Source organism: Nyctibius grandis, chromosome 1 (assembly GCF_013368605.1).
Source record: "Nyctibius grandis isolate bNycGra1 chromosome 1, bNycGra1.pri, whole genome shotgun sequence".
NCBI lineage: Eukaryota > Metazoa > Chordata > Aves > Nyctibiiformes > Nyctibiidae > Nyctibius > Nyctibius grandis.
Genome location: NC_090658.1, coordinates 131,090,749 through 131,109,474, shown reverse-complemented (window position 1 = coordinate 131,109,474; position 18,726 = coordinate 131,090,749). Strand labels below are relative to the sequence as shown.

Below are 18,726 nucleotides of genomic sequence, written 5' to 3'. Positions count from 1 at the left end.
TGGAAAATGAACCTGTCTCACTTTCAAACATATTAATTATGGATACAATTATACAGTGACAGGTAGCATTTATATTGAGTGCTGTCAGCTTAGTTACCACATCTCAGTAAGGTAGGTGTTTTCCAACTTCTACCACTCTGAATAAGGTCACTACTCAACACTATACAAACAACTTAGGATTTTATTCACAGAATCACAGAATGGTTAGGGTTGGAAGGGACCTCTGGAGATCAGAGAATCACAGAACCATAAAAAGGTTTGGGTTGGAAGCGACCTTAAAGATCACCGAGTTCCAATCCCCCTGCCGCAGGCAGGGACACCTTCCATCAGACCAGGTTGCTCCAAGCCCCATCCAACCTGGCCTTGAACACTGCCAGGGAGGGGGCAGCCACAGCTTCTCTGGGCAACCTGGGCCAGGGTCTCACCACCCTCACACCAAAGAATTTCTTCCTCAGATCTAATCTAAATCTCCCCTCTTTCAGTTTAAAACCGTTCCCCCTCGTCCTGTCACTCCATGCCCTTGTAAAAAGCCCCTCTCCAGCTTTCCTGTAGCCCCTTCAGGTACCGAAAGTGCTAGAAGGTCTCCCTGGAGCCTTCTCTTCTCCAGGCTGAACAGCCCCAACTCTCTCAGCCTGTCTCCAGAGCAGAGGTGCTCCAGCCCTCTGAGCATCTTTGTGGCCTCCTCTGGACTCGCTCCAACAGCTCCACGTCCTTCTTGTGTTGGGGGCCCCAGAGCTGGACGCAGCACTGCAGGGGGGGTCTCACGAGAGCGGAGTAGAGGGGTAGATCACCTAGCCCAACCCCCTACCAAAGCAGGGTCACCCACAGCACGTTGCACAGGGTCACGTCCAGGCGGGTTTTGAATATCTCCAGAGAAGAAAACTCCCCCCCTCCCTGGGCAGCCTGTTCAGTGCTCTGGCACCCTCAAAGTAAAGAAATTTTTCCTCATATTCAGATGGAACTTCCCATGTTTCAGTTTGTGCCCGTTGCCCCTTGTCCTGTCACTGGGCACCACTGAGAAGAGTCTGGCCCCATCCCCTTGACATCCACCCCTAAGGTATTTGTAAGTGTTGATAAGATCCCCCCTCAGTCTTCTCTCCTCCAGACTGAACAGCCCCAGCTCCCTCAGCCTCTCCTCGTAGCAGAGATGCTCCAGCCCTCTGACCATCTCTGTACCCCTCCGCTGGACTCTCTCCAGTAGTTCCTTGTCTTTCTTGAACTGGGGGGCCAAGAACTGGACACAGTTACTCCAGGTGTGGCCTCACCAGGGCAGTGTAGAGAGGAAGAACCTCCCTCAATCTACTGGCCACACTCTTCCTAATGCACCCCAGGACACCGCTGGCCTTCCGGCCACAAGGGCACATTATTGGCTCATGGTGAACTTGTTGTCCACCAGAACTCCCAGGTCCTTCGCTGCAGAGCTGCTTTCCAACAGGTCAACACCCAACCTGTACCGGTGCATGGGGTTATTCCTCCCAAGGTGCAGGACCCTACACTTGCCTTTGTTCAATTTCATTAGATTCCTCTCCGCCCAACTCTCCCGCCTGTCCAGGTCTCGCTGAATGGCAGCACAGCCTTCTGGTTTATCGGCCACTCCTCCCAGTTTTGTGTCATCAGCAAATTTGCTGAGGGTACACTCTGTCCTCGTAGGTCAGACCCTCCAGACCCTTCCCCAGCTTGGTCGCCCTCCTCTGGACTCACTCCAACACCTCAACATCTTTCTTGAAGTGCGGGGCCCACAACTGGACACAGGATTCAAGGTGAATTCTTGTACTGGGTATGCTTTGAAGGACTTGCCAGTGCTCTTCCTGCTATTCGATTAAACTCTTAGCAGCAGCAAAGAAATATATTTTAGTGGTGACAGGAAGAGATAATTAGTACGTGTGAAAACTTTGCAGAGAGCAGTTGCACAGGCTGGAGTGAAGCAAGGATGTAAGGTTTTAGCACGAAGTTACTGCAGAACTTACTTGCTGTTGTGGGCACTACAGGTACCAAGTAAGATAGCTTCTAGGCAGTAGAGACGCTTGTACGTCTCAGCTGGTACATATGTGGTTTCAGCAGATGAGTAAAGCAAACAGATAATTGCTTCCTCCCAGAACCATCCCTGTTTCTCTCCTCTCTGCCACAAAATTTGCATATGCTTTTTTCTTTGCCCTTTTTTTTTCTTCACACTTCTGAAGTGTTTATTTTTCTGGTCAGCACACTGTAGTCCTCCCTTCCCATGGGACTGCGGCTGCAAACTCTGCAAAGTCATTATCTCTAGCTGCATTTTCAGGAAGAAACGAGAATTATACAGGCTATCAGATGAAGGCTGGCTAGTGACAAATACCAAAGAGCTCAGAAGAGTAGAGAGAAGAGCCTTCATACCAGGAAAAGACTGGACAGAAGAAGCTGGTGAAGGGTTTGGAGAACAAGTCTTGTGAGGAGTGGCTGAGGGAACTGGGGTTGTTTAGTGTGAAGAAAAGGAGGCTGAGGGGAGACCCTATTGCTGTCTACAACTACCTGAAAGGAGGGTGTAGCAAGGTGAGGGTCGGTCTCTTCTCCCAAGTAACAAGTGATGGGACAAGAGGAAATGGCCTCAAGTTGCACCAGGGGAGGTTTAGATTGGAGATCAGGAACAATTTCTTCACTGAAAGGATTATCAAGCATTGGAACAGGCTGCCCAAGGTTGAGTAACCATCCCTGGAGGTATTTAAAAGACGTGTAGATGTGGTGCTTAGGGATATTGTTTAGTGGTGGACTTGGCAGTGTTAGGTCAGTGGTTGGACTGGATGATCTTAAAGGTCCTTTCCAACCAAAACAATTCTATGATTCTAATAAAACAATTGATAATGTCATTTTTGATCAGTTATTCATATTAGGCAACATCTTTGTAAGTAATTACATTTGTTACCAAGTATAAATAAAATTCAGCTCATAAACATATGCAAATAATACTTTAGAAAACTCAGAGAGCTGGAAGTGCTCATCACTGAAGGGCTATTCAGAGAAAAGCTGGGTGGATATCCTGTTTCTTCATTTCATTTATCTGATCAGCACAGCAAAGATGCAACTGCTGAAGAACAGAACAAAATGCTGGCAGAAGTCTACAGACCCTGAGGAGAAAGAAAGAAAATGGTACTGTGCTTCCCAAAAGGCTAAAAATGAAAGCAAGTGGACTAGCCTAGGAACTTTGGACAATGCACATTAAGATGTAGGGTTTCTTTACGTCACCACCACAATATAGAGGACAATATAGAGACCAGAGTTCTGGTCCCACTGAGCTATGTGACCTGATTAATTACACACCAGCACAGGAAGCCTCCTGCTTTAAAAAAAAAAAACAAAACTCCCAATACAAAAAACCCCAAACCAAAAACCATCTTCCTCAAACAATAAAAAAAACACCCTCCCCAAACAATAAAACCCTTCTTGCACTAGATAGCAACTAAAAAATGGAAAAAATGCTTTTAGATTTTATTGCAGAGGCTAGAAATGGAAGAAAAGAATGTGAAGTTACTGCCCTACAGTCAGATAAGAAGTGTATGGTAGAGCTAAGGCACAACATAAATCCACTAATGCAGCCACTGCTCTTCCCAGCAGTCCATCCTTCCTCTCCCCAGATACCTTTAAAGTCCAGCCCTCCTCCTTACACTCATTTAGCAAAAAAAAAAAATAATCACTACTTAACCTGATTGCTTCTCTCCTCAAAGGAGCACAGATCAGACAGGCTTTTCATTTTTGTAGGATGGTATATGCTTATCAAAGCTGTCATGTCACGGTGGTGTCAGGGCAATGGTTGGACTCGATGATCCCAGAGGTCTCTTCCAACCTGATTGATTCTGTGATGAACTTTAAAGCATTAATTAGTTATTTTATTTGACATACTCCCAGACCACTGAACACCACGCTCATGCCACAGCAGGGCACAGGAAGTCAAAGTTTATATGATGGGACTTTGTCCTGTTCCATACCAAAAGAATGGATAAAGAGGCAAGTTATTTTAATGTAAATTCGAACCAGGAATAGGGAAGAGTTTGGTATCTCTAAAACTGCAAAAACAACAAAGTTAGTGTGCCTTTCAGGAGGAGGCCATAAACAGCCATACCTCCATAGCTTCTTTCCAGGAAGGACGGACATTCCAACCCAGAGGGAAGGGTGCTGCCCATGCAAGAGCAGCAGGTGCTGCATTCCTGCAGACCTAGCTCATGGAAAACAAAAAACAAAAATACCTACAACATGTTGATTGTTGATTTCTCCTCATATGAGGAGGAGGAAAACCAGTCCTTTTATCACTTTCCCACCTACTGAAATTAAAATAGGTAAAAGAACATCAAATACTAAAGCAAATCTTGAGGTGCTACAGCAATTGCAATTTTCCCGTCTTACTGTAAGAGCTTGAAAAGAAACCTGCACAGAAACAATTTCCCCTGCGTTCAGTAAAGCATTTGACACGGTCTCCCACAGCATCCTCGCAGCTAAACTGGGGAAGTGTGGTCTGGATGATCGGGTAGTGAGGTGGATTGTGAACTGGCTGAAGGAAAGAAGCCAGAGAGTGGTGGTCAATGGGACTGAGTCCAGTTGGAGGTCTGTGTCTAGCAGAGTCCCTCAAGGGTCGGTACTGGGACCAGTACTATTCAATATATTCATTAATGACTTGGATGAGGGAATAGAGTGCACTGTCAGCAAGTTCGCTGATGACACCAAACTAGGAGGAGTGGCTGACACACGGGAAGGCTGCACAGCCATTGAGAGAGACCTGGACAGGCTGGAGAGTTGGGTGGGGAGAAACTTAATGAAATAGAACAAGGGCAAGTGTAGAGTCCTGCATCTGGGCAAGAACAACCCCATGTACCAGTACAAGTTGGGGACAGACCTGTTGGAGAGCAGCGGAGGGGAAAGGGACCTGGGGGTCCTAGTGGACAGCAGGATGACCATGAGCCAGCAGTGTGCCCTTGTGGCCAAGAAGGCCAGTGGTATCCTGGGGTGGATTAGAAGGGGTGTGGTTAGTAGGCCAAGACAGGTTCTCCTCCCCCTCTACTCTGCCCTGGTGAGGCCGCACCTGGAATATTGTGTCCAGTTCTGGGCCCCTCAGTTCAAGAAGGAACTGCTAGAGAGAGTCCAGCGCAGAGCCACGAAGATGATTAAGGGGGTGGAACATCTCCCTTATGAGGAGAGGCTGAGGGAGCTGGGTCTCTTTAGCTTGGAGAAGAGGAGACTGAGGGGTGACCTCATTAATGTTTATAAATATGTAAAGGGCAAGTGTCATGAGGATGGAGCCAGGCTCTTCTCAGTGACATCCATTGACAGGACAAGGGGCAACGGGTGCAAGCTGGAACACAGGAGGTTCCACATAAATATGAGGAAAAACTTCTTTACAGTGAGGGTAACTGACCACTGGCACAGGCTGCCCAGAGAGGTTGTGGAGTCTCCTTCTCTGGAGACATTCAAAACCCGCCTGGACGCGTTCCTGTGTGACATGATCTAGGTAATCCTGCTCCAGGGGGATTGGACTAGATGATCTTTCAAGGTCCCTTCCAATCCCTGACATTCTGTGATTCAGTAGTGTTATTTCCGACCTCAGAGAGCTGTAAATGGTGGCAGAATCAGGCTAACCCCCTTAAATGTAATGGAGCATCAAGCGTAACAGTGTCATCTTTTGAACATCTAATTCTAAAATTACCATCAGAACAAAAAAAGGAAAAGTTACCTCAAACTGATGCACACAACTCCAAAAACTTGTCCAAAGTTCCTCAGGACAATGAATATAAGACACTAAGAGGTACAAGGTTTCTCCTTTTCTTCACTTTTCACAATAAGCCCATAAGTAATTTAAGAAACTAGTCCTGACAGTTTTTATATTCCATTTTCCAAAACATAAGGAATTCAGAAGACTGTATGTGAAATTATCTACCTCTGTATTCTAGCTGACCATAAAAGTACATGTGTCACAATCACTGATAATATGAGGCATTTAACCACCTTCTAAGGAGAGCATCAAAGCATGTCCTGCCACAGATACTCAACTGTGAACATTCAGATTAGGTTATTTCAAATCAGCTTGAGGGATACATCGACACAATCTAAAATGACTGCAGCAAAGAGCACTAGAGTTCTTCAGCACAAAGTTATTCTGGCTATTACTAATCAATCATGTAGGATGGCAAGAAATATCCTCTCATGCATCTTTTTCTGATCATATAATCATATTAATCTGAGATCAAGATATCGGAGTTTAATCTCAAATATCCTCAAAACAAAATTGGTAGGCATAAAGCTAGTTTAAGGCAGTGAAGAAGTTTAACACACTCATTTTCTATATATTTTCTATATATTTTTATATATATATATTTAAGTTCTGTTCTTAAAATTGATACAAACTTACTTGACAGGCATGAAATCTCACTGAAGGTGCCAGGTATTCACTGACACTCCAAATACCTTCCAATGCTGAGGTTTTAAAAGCTGTCCTGAACTCCATCTATCACCTTTCACAGAATCTGGTGGCTCCAGCCACTGAAATAATCCTTTAGCCTACAGGAGTATTATTCAACATCATTCTGACCACTAAATCCCTTTTATAGTCTTACCTCATGAAGCACTATTACTTAAGAGTTGAAAATTAAGATGGAATAATTTCACATAAGCGCTCACAGCTTACTCACTTACTCAGAATACTGAAGGCAGATCTTAAGATCAAGCCTGCTCCTCTACCCTTATTCACTTCTCCCTGCAGTTTAGGTCAGGCCCCTATCTTTCTTGATTTGATTTGTTAACAGGAAATATCTTTTAAAGCCTTTAAGTCTTCTCTTAACATATTAGATCTACATAGGAAACAAATATTTCAAACTTAAAGCTCAGCTTTCATTGCCCATCCAGTGTTTCATTCTGTCCATGCTGTCAGAATAGCACAGGGTCATTTGTGTCATTTCCTTATTTTCATCTTCAAACAGTTTTGACCTGATTTCTACCATTTCAAAGAATTACTACAATCAAATCAAACGTTATGCTCTTTTAAATTATTTTCATAAGAGATAAATCTACATTATAGAAAAGTCAAAAAAGCCATTGGAGTAAACTGGAAAACACTGGTTTAAATCCTAATTCCATTGAAACTGAAGTCCAGAAGAGGGACACTGAGCCAAATTCCAACAGACTCTTCTTAAAGCAAATGGATTTGTCTAGTTTAACTTGTGGATTTAACAAGTCAAGAAAACAACTAACACATCACAGTTTCCTTGAAGTTTAAATAGCCTGATATTCTAAGCTTCAGATAGAGGCTAGCTTTAGAAACCCACTGTTGGCAGTTCTCTCAAAATCGAGATTTACACAAAAGCTACATTCCACTCAAATATTTAAAACGTTCATTCTTATAACTTCAATATGGCACAAAGAGGGTTTTCTGGGTTTCTGAGAGCTGGCCCTTACTGCTGATACCGCTTTGCAATGGGAAGGGACTACAAATGACTTTCTATTTGCAGCAGAAGTCCACTCCTTCGATAACTCACAATCAGAAGCCTTTGCCAACTCCAGAGGAGTTTGCATGAAGGACAGGCTGCTTAGCAACTATCACCACCAACCTCCAAACACTGTCTGCAAGCAGGTCAACAATGTTAAGGGTACTCCAGGACTTGCTGCTAGATTACGTAGTCTATTAAAAGCCTTCAATTTCGTGAAGAATTAAGGCTGCACGTACTTTAGAAGTGTATTAGGTTTTAAGAAGAAAAGGTACCAGAGGTTAGTAATCCACGAAAGACAAGTTGAAAGTTACACTTCAGATCACAGGACACGTGAACCAAATTAATTCTTCATCTATTGTCTTTACTCTTTCCCTCAAATACAGTAGGTTAACAACTTGGTCAGCACAGTTACAAGATCAAAAAAGGCTTCTTTCATGTTCAGCTAAGGAACATAATGTGGCCTAGGATGATTCCTAGTACTGGCGTGGCCTCCCAGTTCTCATTTCAAGAGGATATGGCTCATGTTAAAAGTAGTTTTCGCTCACAATATGGGCACAGAGTTTATAAATAACAGATGATCCCAATTTGCTATGGCTATGTTAGCCATAAAAAAGGTAGAAGTAAATAGGTATGACCCAACTGGTGGGAAGGGAATTGTTAACACAGGCTCACCATTTTATTTTCTTAAGCAATACAAAATAGGATACAGGTCTTTTTTAAGCCCATTGACACACATAAGCACAGTTCAAAGTTTTGTTAACTTTTTTATCCGTGACAACAATGTGTGGAGGGTTTCTTTCTTGCATTTTCACTTTTACTCAAGTCAAAGCATGTGAGTTGTAGCAAAAACACTTCCTCAAAAGCACAACTTGAAGGGCAGCAACCCCCCTCTCTCCTGGCAGAACTCCTACTTCTCAATTTTACACAAGATAAGTGTTTTATATGGCAAGTGTTCACCTCCTTGTGCTACATAATCCCTCACTCATGCAACTAAAGACTCAGGAGCTGCACAGTAACAGAGCCTTGTGTGCTAGCCCTGCTGTCTGCAAGACATCATCTCCATCCTTTGTCTGTCCCGACTCCCCTCTGATTTAAGATCTTTCCAGGGCAAACAGACGACCTTCAAACTTTTAAGAAAGAAAAGGATTTCTAGGCACTGCAGCAACTCACCAGAAGTATTTAGACATGTAATTTTTATATCAGAAGACATTTTCCAGTAAAACATAGATGACTGGCAGCCAGATGCAGTCTAGCTTTAATGCACATGTATGCTCCATAATCTAAGTTTAATATGATTTCCTACAAAATAAACTCTGATAACAGACTGAAAAAGCAATGGGTTTACCATCATTTCATTCAACCATTTAAATAACTGCCCATTTTAGGTGAGGCTTATTTTTTCCCTCTCTTCTAACTTCTTCAGGCTGTTCAGTAACCCAGCCAATAAAAAGCAGCACTACATACTTGAGGGAGCTCATCAGAAACAATCATCATTTTACAAAACAAGGTCATGCTTGAAGTGAGAGTTGTACACAGAGACGCAACAGAGCTGTACAGGCAGATTCAGCAATACAGGAAAATCTCATAGTGCTGCTTTCACAAACATGAATTTCCTGTGAGCTGTTTTGTGCCCACAAAACACCAGTGTGGATGTCGAGGCAGGCTTCCCTTTCTTCTGGATGTCAGCTACCAGTCTTGGGAATACAAACACACTCTCTCCCTCCCCCCACAACTTCCTGGAACATTTCTGCATTATGAAACGTTGCAGAAATCTGTTCCCTGTAAGACAAAGCTGAACTAACATCTAACCCAGAAATTTCATTCTCAGTTAGTTTTATACATCAGTATGAACCCTGACCTCCATAGCAAGCCATTCCCCCTTAGCTTAAGGAAGTACCACAGCCAACTATGCAGTTAAGTGTTGTTTCCACACACTCACATCCCAATCTGAATTGTTCCTATCCCAAGCAGTTGAACACAGCAGGAATTAATACAATGCCAGGAAAGACACGGAGAAGCAAAGCTGCATACAATACAATTAGTTCTCACCCATCATCAAAGACAATAATATTTGTTCCTTTAAATTACTTTGCTGTCAAATAGCAGCTGTACCACATCATGCAAATGGTCCACCAAGCTCAATATTCAATTTCTGGTTGTGTCCAACAGCTGATGCTTCTAAGTAAAGTGCGTGAACAACTGAGGACACATACATAAAACACACACTGCCTAAGGTGAGGCAGCTCTTCAAGCAGTTCTTACCTAACATCAGGCAGGATCCTGGTGTATCTTCAAGAAAATGTGTGAATTTTTCCATGACTATATACCAGTAATTGCCTCTCACTGTTTTCTCAGAGCAAGGCGTTTTGCAGACTGATTCCTTATATAGCATTGCCTTCACACATTTACCTCATTTTCTGACGATGCACATTCTTTCCTAAGGTAGAAAAAGTGAAGTGTGCACCCCCACGTGCTCCTGCTATCATATAATATTTTTAAAAGTCAAAGTCTTCCTGGTTACTCCTACCAGTAAACTTTTCCAGTTCATATTTATACACACATATAAGAACGCCTATATAATCACGTCAGCCTTTCCTCTCTAGGCCTCTTGACGGTCTGCATGCTGTTCTGGAAGATATGAGGAGAATTGATTAATCGTGCAAAAATTGTAATAAGATGCTATAACCTAGATAAACAGGATCAGGATATTTTCAACTTTTGCTAAACCTTCCTTTAACTAGGATTTTTACCATTTATTCCACATATATCACATGTGGATTTTATTCCACATATATCACATTTTAGTGAATTGTACAATATATTTGCTTCTTCACAAAGAGATTATTTATTTATAATTGGTTAATGCAAATCTTTCACTGGTTAATGCACATATTCCCCAACCACTGCCTACTTCTAATTTTTGCGAAAGGAACCAATTTATGTGCAAGTTTTACCACCTCACTATTCAGGCGTTTCCCATGCAGTCAGCTACACAAAGATTAACATTTTCCATTTTTATCAAGAGAGCACGAGATCTGTAATACTCCACACAGCAAGAGCTGATAAGTCGTGACTTATTTTCAGCTTTTAGCCAGCTTTAAGGAAAGTTCTCGAGTCACACGCACATCGCAGCCAGATGAAAGCCGGCTTCACCTGTGCTCTGTGCAGACCAAACACTGTATATTGCTAAGGCTGTGCCAAGAAGGAGCTTATCCTGCCTCTCAGCACGCTCACTGGTGCTGCCTCCACATCGGGCAACACCATCACAAGATTCCTGGCTGAGAGAGCTCGTGTGGGCTTGCACAAACGCTGTATTCTAGTTTTTAGTAACTGAGCAAAGAATAGGTGTAAATGGAATCTGATAAGATTGTATTTAGTTCTAAATACACTTTCCGAGCTTGGCAAAAGCTCTGGGCACTTTATCTGTTATTTAACACAGTATCTAGGCATTTTGTAAACGTTCATGTTAAAGGAGAATGAATACAAAGCTTGGCTCAATAGATACATTTTAATTCCCAGGACCACAGCAGTAGTGTTTTACAATCAGTAAACCCTTCCAATCCTTCTATTTGTTTTTAAATTTAGAAGTTGCATGTGTTTGGGATCATTCATCCTTTTCACACTTAACCCTTCAAAATGAGTGAACTAACATTGTTTAGTCCTTGAGACTCCCATAATTGTTTCCCAGTACCATTTTTTCAATAGCTAAATCTTTGACAGTGTTCTGTCTTGGTCCTGATCTTCATTTCTCCTTCAAAAGGATTAAAAGGTTCTTCAGCATTATAAGAAGAAAAAAAAACTTCAGTCCAAAGACAAACTATGGAAAGTTTTAACACACTGGGCTGTTTATTTCAATCCAACCACTGCCTAAAGTCCATCATTCATCTGAAATCAGCAATTTATTACCTACTTACTACAAAAGTAGGATTTGTTTTATTGTTCTTTTTCACTAAATTCTGTGAGTATTAGTTTTATTCTCTCAACAATCTTTACATGCATTATGGAAGAAATTTCTCTTTGGGAGTATTGTTAGTAGTAGCCACAAGGTAAGCATCATTTACGTACAGCTCTGAAAGATGACTCCTAATTACAAGGAAAGCAGTTCAAAATTATTTCTCCCCACAACCTTCTTCAGGGCTGTCATTTGTCTCAGAAAGAAAATGAGAATTGGAATCACAAAAGAATCTTATAAATGCATTCCTTTACAAGAAAGATATACATATACTTAGGCTTCATCCAGTTCCTCATCAAAGCAGAAATCATCAAGCTCAGATGTTGCAAGGCTACAAAAACCCTCAGGTCTAAAATAATAGTATGCCCCTTCTCAGTTTCCAGAACTCCTTAGAAAGCAATCAAATTGGGTTTAAGTATCATGACCTCATGAGCAGAAACATTGTCTGTGTGGATATACAAAAGGAAACTGGTTTAAATCCAGGGATGTGCCAGTCTTTGGAATCTCTCTGTTCCGCAAAACAAGAGGGAAAGCATCTATAAACCACAAATTGCAACAAAAGTACACAGAAGTCAGCAGTCCTTTCATTTTTAAGTATATTCTCTTAATAAAAAGGCAGAAAGGTGGTTTGTTGGGCAGATTTAATAAATGCTTTGTTTTACAAATATGGCTCATTCATAGGCCTGTGCCAGACTAATACACAAATGATTTGTGAGCTTGTATCAGTTACACATCAATTACAGTTATGTCTGCAGTATATAATAAAAGTCCTTTGTCTGACCTGTCAAAAATAATAATTTTTTAAGTCTTTTTAATAGATCTTGTTTGGGAAACATAGAATGACAGCACAAGCAAATTGATAGTTAAAAAAAAAAAAAAAGAGGCTGTAAAGGAACTTAGAGTAATTAGAGTCTATTTGGAGGTTTTCCAAAAAAATTAATTCCTCTAAACATTCCAATTGTTGCCTAGGACTTATCTATTCACTGCAACCAAAAGGAGTTCATACCCTCTTTCAAGCCCTAGCCACGAAGTAATAATGTTATGAGTAATCTTTGCAGCACACAGTAAATCCCATGTTGATAAAGAAACTTTAGCCTTGACCTTTGCAACAGGGAGAACAGACAACTACGCAAGGCAAACAAAAAAGTCGACAAGTCTTGCTAATGATACTATTCACTTACAGCGAATCCCTGGAGGTTCACACATCCTTGAGAGGGGAGATTATGATTTAAAGAGGTTATTTTGGGAAATTTGCAACAAAACTCAAAGCTCTGTAGCAAATACTTTGTGAAAGCAACTAAAGAAAAGGTTGACTATTTCCACACAGTATAATTTTCATTTTAATACGAGAAGCCACCACTCAACCAAACCTGCTCCCCCATAGCCCAAGGGCAGTAACAAAGCCTACCCAGCCTGGAGGTCATCCGACAGATTTTAAAATTGATCTTTTGCACGCTATCAGATTACTGAAACCTGCACAGTGCTATCAAGGATTGCTCAATAACTGCTGCATACCTCATCTCAGGAAAGGTCATTTCTTGGTTAAGGAATAACTAGCAGGAGGATGCTAGATTTTTTGAAGTAGTATGAAAAGAGACTTCTTTTTTTTTGACAGCAAGTGTTTTACACACATTAATCAATCCTCAAGTCTCTAGAGAAATGTGTAAATAATATATTCAGTTTGTAGACACAGAAGAAAGTGAGGTCAATCAGTTATGACCTGGATTTTCAAAGCGTTCCTTAATTTTTAATGCAAAATTAGAAACAGCCAGAGATGCTCTTTTTCTGAAGACCTGAAAATGTTTCCGTGGTAATTACATCAACACAATTCGCTATTTCCAAAAGTCAGGTCCCACACACCTCAAGTTAGGTGTCTGTCAAAATATGAAATACATGAAGAGAGTGGACATTTGTGACTTTTTCCATACACATTCATTCCCAGGTTCCACGGGGAATCAGAAGGAGAGGTGAGAGTATCACTTAGGAGCTCCAAAACCTGCTTCTCCTCTTTAACTCAGAGACAACTGAAAACAATGTCAAGTATTTGCCATTTTAACTGATCTGACTGGCAGAGATTTTTTGCAGATGGACAGACACATTATGTAGATCTCTGGCCTGCAAGGACCACCTTGGGGAAACAGGACAAACGTGTAACTGTGACACAGGCTAATTCAGCCATTAAACTATTTATTTACATCTACCCATCTCCCAGACTTGATTTCTACCAGAGAGGATGGAAACGTGCATATTTCCAAACGTCATCAGTTGTTTCTCCAAATGTCACGCCCTGCCAGAGCACGGCTGAGTCATGACAAGTGGGGATGTGACAGCACAGATTTCTGTTTTTAAAATATTTTTCCCATTTCCTAAATTGACCCTGGCATCTTAATGAGAAATGCAGCAAACCTCTTAAGATTTTCAAACTCATCCTGCTTTGCAAACACCTAAAGAGTGTATTTACAATATTATTTACTTTTCTCTATTTAAATAAAAGCACTCTAGGTTTGCCAGAGTTCCTTCAGCTTCCTTTAGACACAAGTCTGAAATCAAAATGAATTATTTTATAGCACAAGGCAAAGTTGTTGATGGTGGATTTGGAAACAGAAGCAGAACCTAGGCATAAATTAACCCCAAAAACTTAGGAAAACTGTAACTAAAACTAACCTTTTCCTTGAGTTGGTATTTAAGATTCCTCTGATGGAGCTGCAGAAGCCAAGACAATTTAGCAGCACCCTCTCTCAAGGGTATTACAGTCTAGATAGGACCCCGTTCCAAATCCTCACTAGTCCAACTATGTTTTTGAGATATGCTGTCTCACTGTTTGCAGGCAAGTCTTTAGTGCAGTTAATGGGCTTCCACTTTGCCCTCTTCTATTCAATCACCCCATATAAATTTACTGTGCATCCTGCTTAGATTAGCAATGAGTATTTGTGGAAATGCAAATGAAGTATTCTTCGGTCTGGCACGCTGGTTTCTCACACTAGGCTCACCATCTTGTCTGGGATGTCAACGTAATTGCCAACCAATTCCTCACTTGCCAGGGGGCACGATTTGCATTATGTATTCTCTCATGGCTGCAGTACAAATATTTTTTAACATATATCAGTGAGTATAAACTATACAGCATTTGATTGGTTGCCATGTTTTACAGAAACTATGAATAACATTCTTAATACAGCTCTGGCTGACTCGGCTTCTGAGAATCTCAGTTTCCTGCCATTTTTAGCAGTTCTAAAGCCTGAAATCAACATAGGTATTTGGCAGCTAAACAATACACACGTTTCTGGAGGAGGCAGATATTGATACAAACAAAACCACCCCAGCACACACAGCCTGTTTGATTTTAAGTACCTTCTTAAAGCTCTAGTCCCACTGTCTACAGTAAGTCTTTCAGCTGATGACAATAGAAAGTACATATTAAACCTGACAATCTCTTCACTTTTCCATTTACTACCACTTGGGTTTGAGAAGTTTAAATTATCAGAGATCAGGTAAAGAATACTTCTGCTGACCACTGACATACAGTTCAGCTTTACATGAAAAAGCTATGACATGTCGCATTTAAACAAAGCTCTTCTGTGTGTTTAACTGAATTTCTCTCGTTTCTATCACCCTTAAGATCACTTCTTTTTTTTTCCAGAAAACAGAATCATTGACTGTACACATCCAGTAACAGGTTATGCCTTTTCCTGCACCCCTGTTATTTTGTTTCATGCATACTTTTGTTTCATTTGCTCCCCTTGCAAACAAGCAATAAATTAACTAGTCACAACCTTAACCCTATCAATTATTACAGGACTTCTCAGTTTCACAGTAGTTTAACAAATTGATGCCAGTTCTGACATAAATTGGTCCCTACCCTTAGCCACCTTTCCAAATATTTTTGATGCATGTAATGCCCCACTGTCAAGACACTCCTAGAGCTACAGCCCTCCAGCATGTTCCCATTCCCCTTCTTACACAATGATTACAAGACCATTAGGAGAAAATAATTGTGAAAATTAATTTCACTCCAAAATGACAAACTGTGCCCCGCTCAAATTATTTTGCAGATTTAAATTTCTCCTGTTCCATAATAGCATATGAGAAGAAATGAAACAGTTGACAGTCCCATTAGCTGTGAACACATTGTTCAGAGCAGGAAGCAAGTGCAGTAAGCACTAGGTTTTCAAAGCATCTTCCCAGCATGATAAAATCAGCCTTATTTTATAGATGATGGCAATTACATTGCGGTAAGAATATATATGACTTTTTTAAACTGAAAGCTCTCTATCAAGACCTACATTTCCCAGTTGTTAGTCTCATATTTAATTTAGGAAACCTGACCTTCCTAATTCAAAAATCTTACCTGGCATCTCCTTTTGAAAGGTTGGTGTTTACAGGATGAAGAATAACCTTGTTTGCATCCACATCCACCACACATTTTGTATGCAGATCAAGCTCTACAAAGAAATGAGAAAGTGTCAAGTGCTGCTCCTAAAGCACTAGGATTATATACACCATTACTTCCTCCAGATACCAAATTTATTCATGCGGTCTGACAGCCACCCATCAGCTAGAGAATAGAAACAGGACTATTGCCAAATTCCACTTCTAGAGATATTCTGACGGGATGGATCCTGTCCAGCTTTAAAGCACGCACTCTTTTCAAAACAAGAAAGAGCACTTAGGTTTTACTGAAGGACAATCAGCATATGCAAGGCACTATGAAATTTCTTCTGAGGAAAGAACCATTAGGCACGGTACCACTTTGACAGCTCTTCTTATTGCTCTCTCAATGCCTCGCACGCTCGGAGGGAAAGCTGCCCCTACCATCTGCAGCACATTTTCCCTGGCTGCTGTTGTGATCCTGCAGCATGCCATGCCAGCTGTCAGTCCTGGGGCACCTGCTCGGAGAAATTCAAGTCCCATCAAAAATAATTTAGGTGTGAGTATGTAGAAAAGGGCTTATGCTTCCCCACAGGCTCCCAGTCAGCTGGAAAGCCCAACTCTTCCAAATGAGGCTAAGGAATGGGATATATACTGAGTAATAAAAATATTTGGAATGTATGAGAATTCTCAGCCGCAGAGGCAGGGAAAACAAAATAAAAGCTTCAGATAACACTGACAACCACCCAAGGTACCCACCCAATGACAAATGGAGTTAGATATTAAAAAAAAATGCAAACAGCCTCTTGCAATCAAAGTCACTGCCTACAGACATAGGGGCTGGGACAGAAACGAGTCCAGTCTGATATTCTTCCACCCCGATGCTGAACCTGGGAAGTGCACCCAAGTGCCGATACCTACAAACATGACACAGTAATCACACCCAGCAGGCACTCTGCAACGCCCTCACACGCTGCGATGACGAGGGGCTACACTGCACAACCTCCCTACGGGGTTCAACGCCTCAGCTGAATCACGGAAATATGCTCATGTCTAATCGTGTTAGTTATAATCCTCATCCTCCTTCGTCTCTGCTCTTTCCTTGTCACCTGTACTTGCTCTTTCACCTTACAGCACCTTATAAACTCAGACTGCAAATCTCTCAAAGACCACAGATCTTAATTATTGTACGGCACCTTACAGACTTCTTGCTACTGTTAAATAACATAATAAGAGGAAGTTTCTTTCATCGACAGTTTTTGAAAGAAATATATCCTTTTGCTATTTGAAACACAACAAAGCAAGCCAAAGTTCAAGATTACCGGTCATAGCAGGCAGTCACATGAAACTGAAATCCTTCTGAACAAAACGACTCCTCTGTTATTAAACTGTGCTTTTGTAGAAGGAAGAGTCGGACAAGTTTCAGAAGCTAGTGTTTATTTTAATTTCTGTCCACACCCTGAAAACCAATTTACCTATCATTAATATGCAATACATGCTTGCTTAGATGAAATTATATTCCTTATACATCCCATATCTGACAAGCCACTTTATCTCAGTCTGGCTGGTTAGTGATTAACATTCTGCATTGCAGTGACCTGCTTTTCCTCAACTACTGAAGAAGGTTTTCACAGGCTAACTCCCTTATGCAAAGCATAAGGTGTGAGCACACTGTATATAAGCAGTATGGTCTCCATCATGTTTTTTAATCCATCTCTTGAGAATGCTGATGGCAGGTTTTGCATCCACGACTGCCTACTGAACTCAAGGTCTTGCTAGTATTCATTAAAACTCTCTTTGTGAAATACCTCTAAGAAAGCACACAGGCAGGATACAAGACTTCCTTGAAGTCATGTCCTCACAGGAAAAGAAGAAAGATTCAAAGCCAATTTGTCATGTACAACACACCTTGTCTGATGATCGTCATCACAAAGGTAACATGAAAATCTCTCACCTAGGCATCCTGCAGACAGAGAATGGCACGGTTTCGGAAGATGTGGTGAGCCAACCTAACAGCTATTGCTAAACAGGGAAGTCTCAGTCCTTCCTTCTGGCTACCTGTGCCTGTTGCTCACCTTCCACCACTGCTGTGCTCACCAGACTCCTCTGTAAGTCACTTTAAGTTACTTCAGTGGCAGAAAACTACCCAACACGAAAAAAGGATGTATTCAGACACATAGAAAGTTACATCAGCCCAGCGAAAGGTCTGAAGAACATCAAAGGCTGTGCAAACAAGCGGGTAGACCTGTACAAGGGGGAGAGAGGAGGCAGAAGAGCAACACCTCCCAGTAGAGGTGAACTGCTACATCAGCTCATTGTGTCCCACGAAATAAACCCCTAAGAAAGAGTTATATTCAGCCTCTAAGCTAGGTTATGTATCTAGACAGCCTTAAGGCTACTTATCCCAGTTACCTTGGCAAAACACTCACATGGCAACTCTCCTTTTAGCTGAAGAAATAGTTTAAATTCTGTTTTAATAGCACATCATACACTTTCTACAATTTCTGGCTCCATTACAAAGCATGTTCTTTGACTGATTTCTTTCATGCTTCCAGTAGGTTGAGAGATGAATCTTAATATCAGCTACTACTGAAAATCCTATCATCATAATTCCCACCTCATTAAGTTTTTAATATTACTAAAGCAGGTTAGCCTTATAGACAAATTATCTTCCTGCTCTTTTGGATACGATCACACATGTGCTCCACCCTCACTTTTACTAGTTTCAGTACCTGCTCAGTAAGCAGTGTACTTGCTGCCCCTGAACAACAAGCAAAATTAGGATGCATCAAGATAAGATGATAAGCACGCACATCCAAACACACTGATTAGTTCACCTTGTAGCGAGGACTTATTTGTTGAGGCTTGGTATTATTTCTTTCAACTATACAGCTGTTTTTTTTCAGGCAACACAAAATTTAGGAGAAGTAAAGAGATGACAGAAGTGGCTCACTGCCAAACTTGGGA

At 41.4% G+C, this 18,726-nt stretch overlaps 1 protein-coding gene across 3 annotated transcripts in view; it reads right to left on the bottom strand.

The window, feature by feature from the left end:
- KIF13B (kinesin family member 13B) overlaps positions 1 to 18,726 on the bottom strand; it is a 153,583-nt gene that overhangs the window by 126,724 nt on the left and 8,133 nt on the right. For all 3 annotated transcript variants that reach the window (XM_068398735.1, XM_068398719.1, XM_068398726.1), the window contains exon 2: positions 15,740 to 15,833. In XM_068398735.1, coding sequence (XP_068254836.1) covers positions 15,740 to 15,814 — 75 coding nt within the window. In that variant the 5' untranslated portion in view covers positions 15,815 to 15,833. The remainder of the gene's footprint in view (positions 1 to 15,739; positions 15,834 to 18,726) is intronic.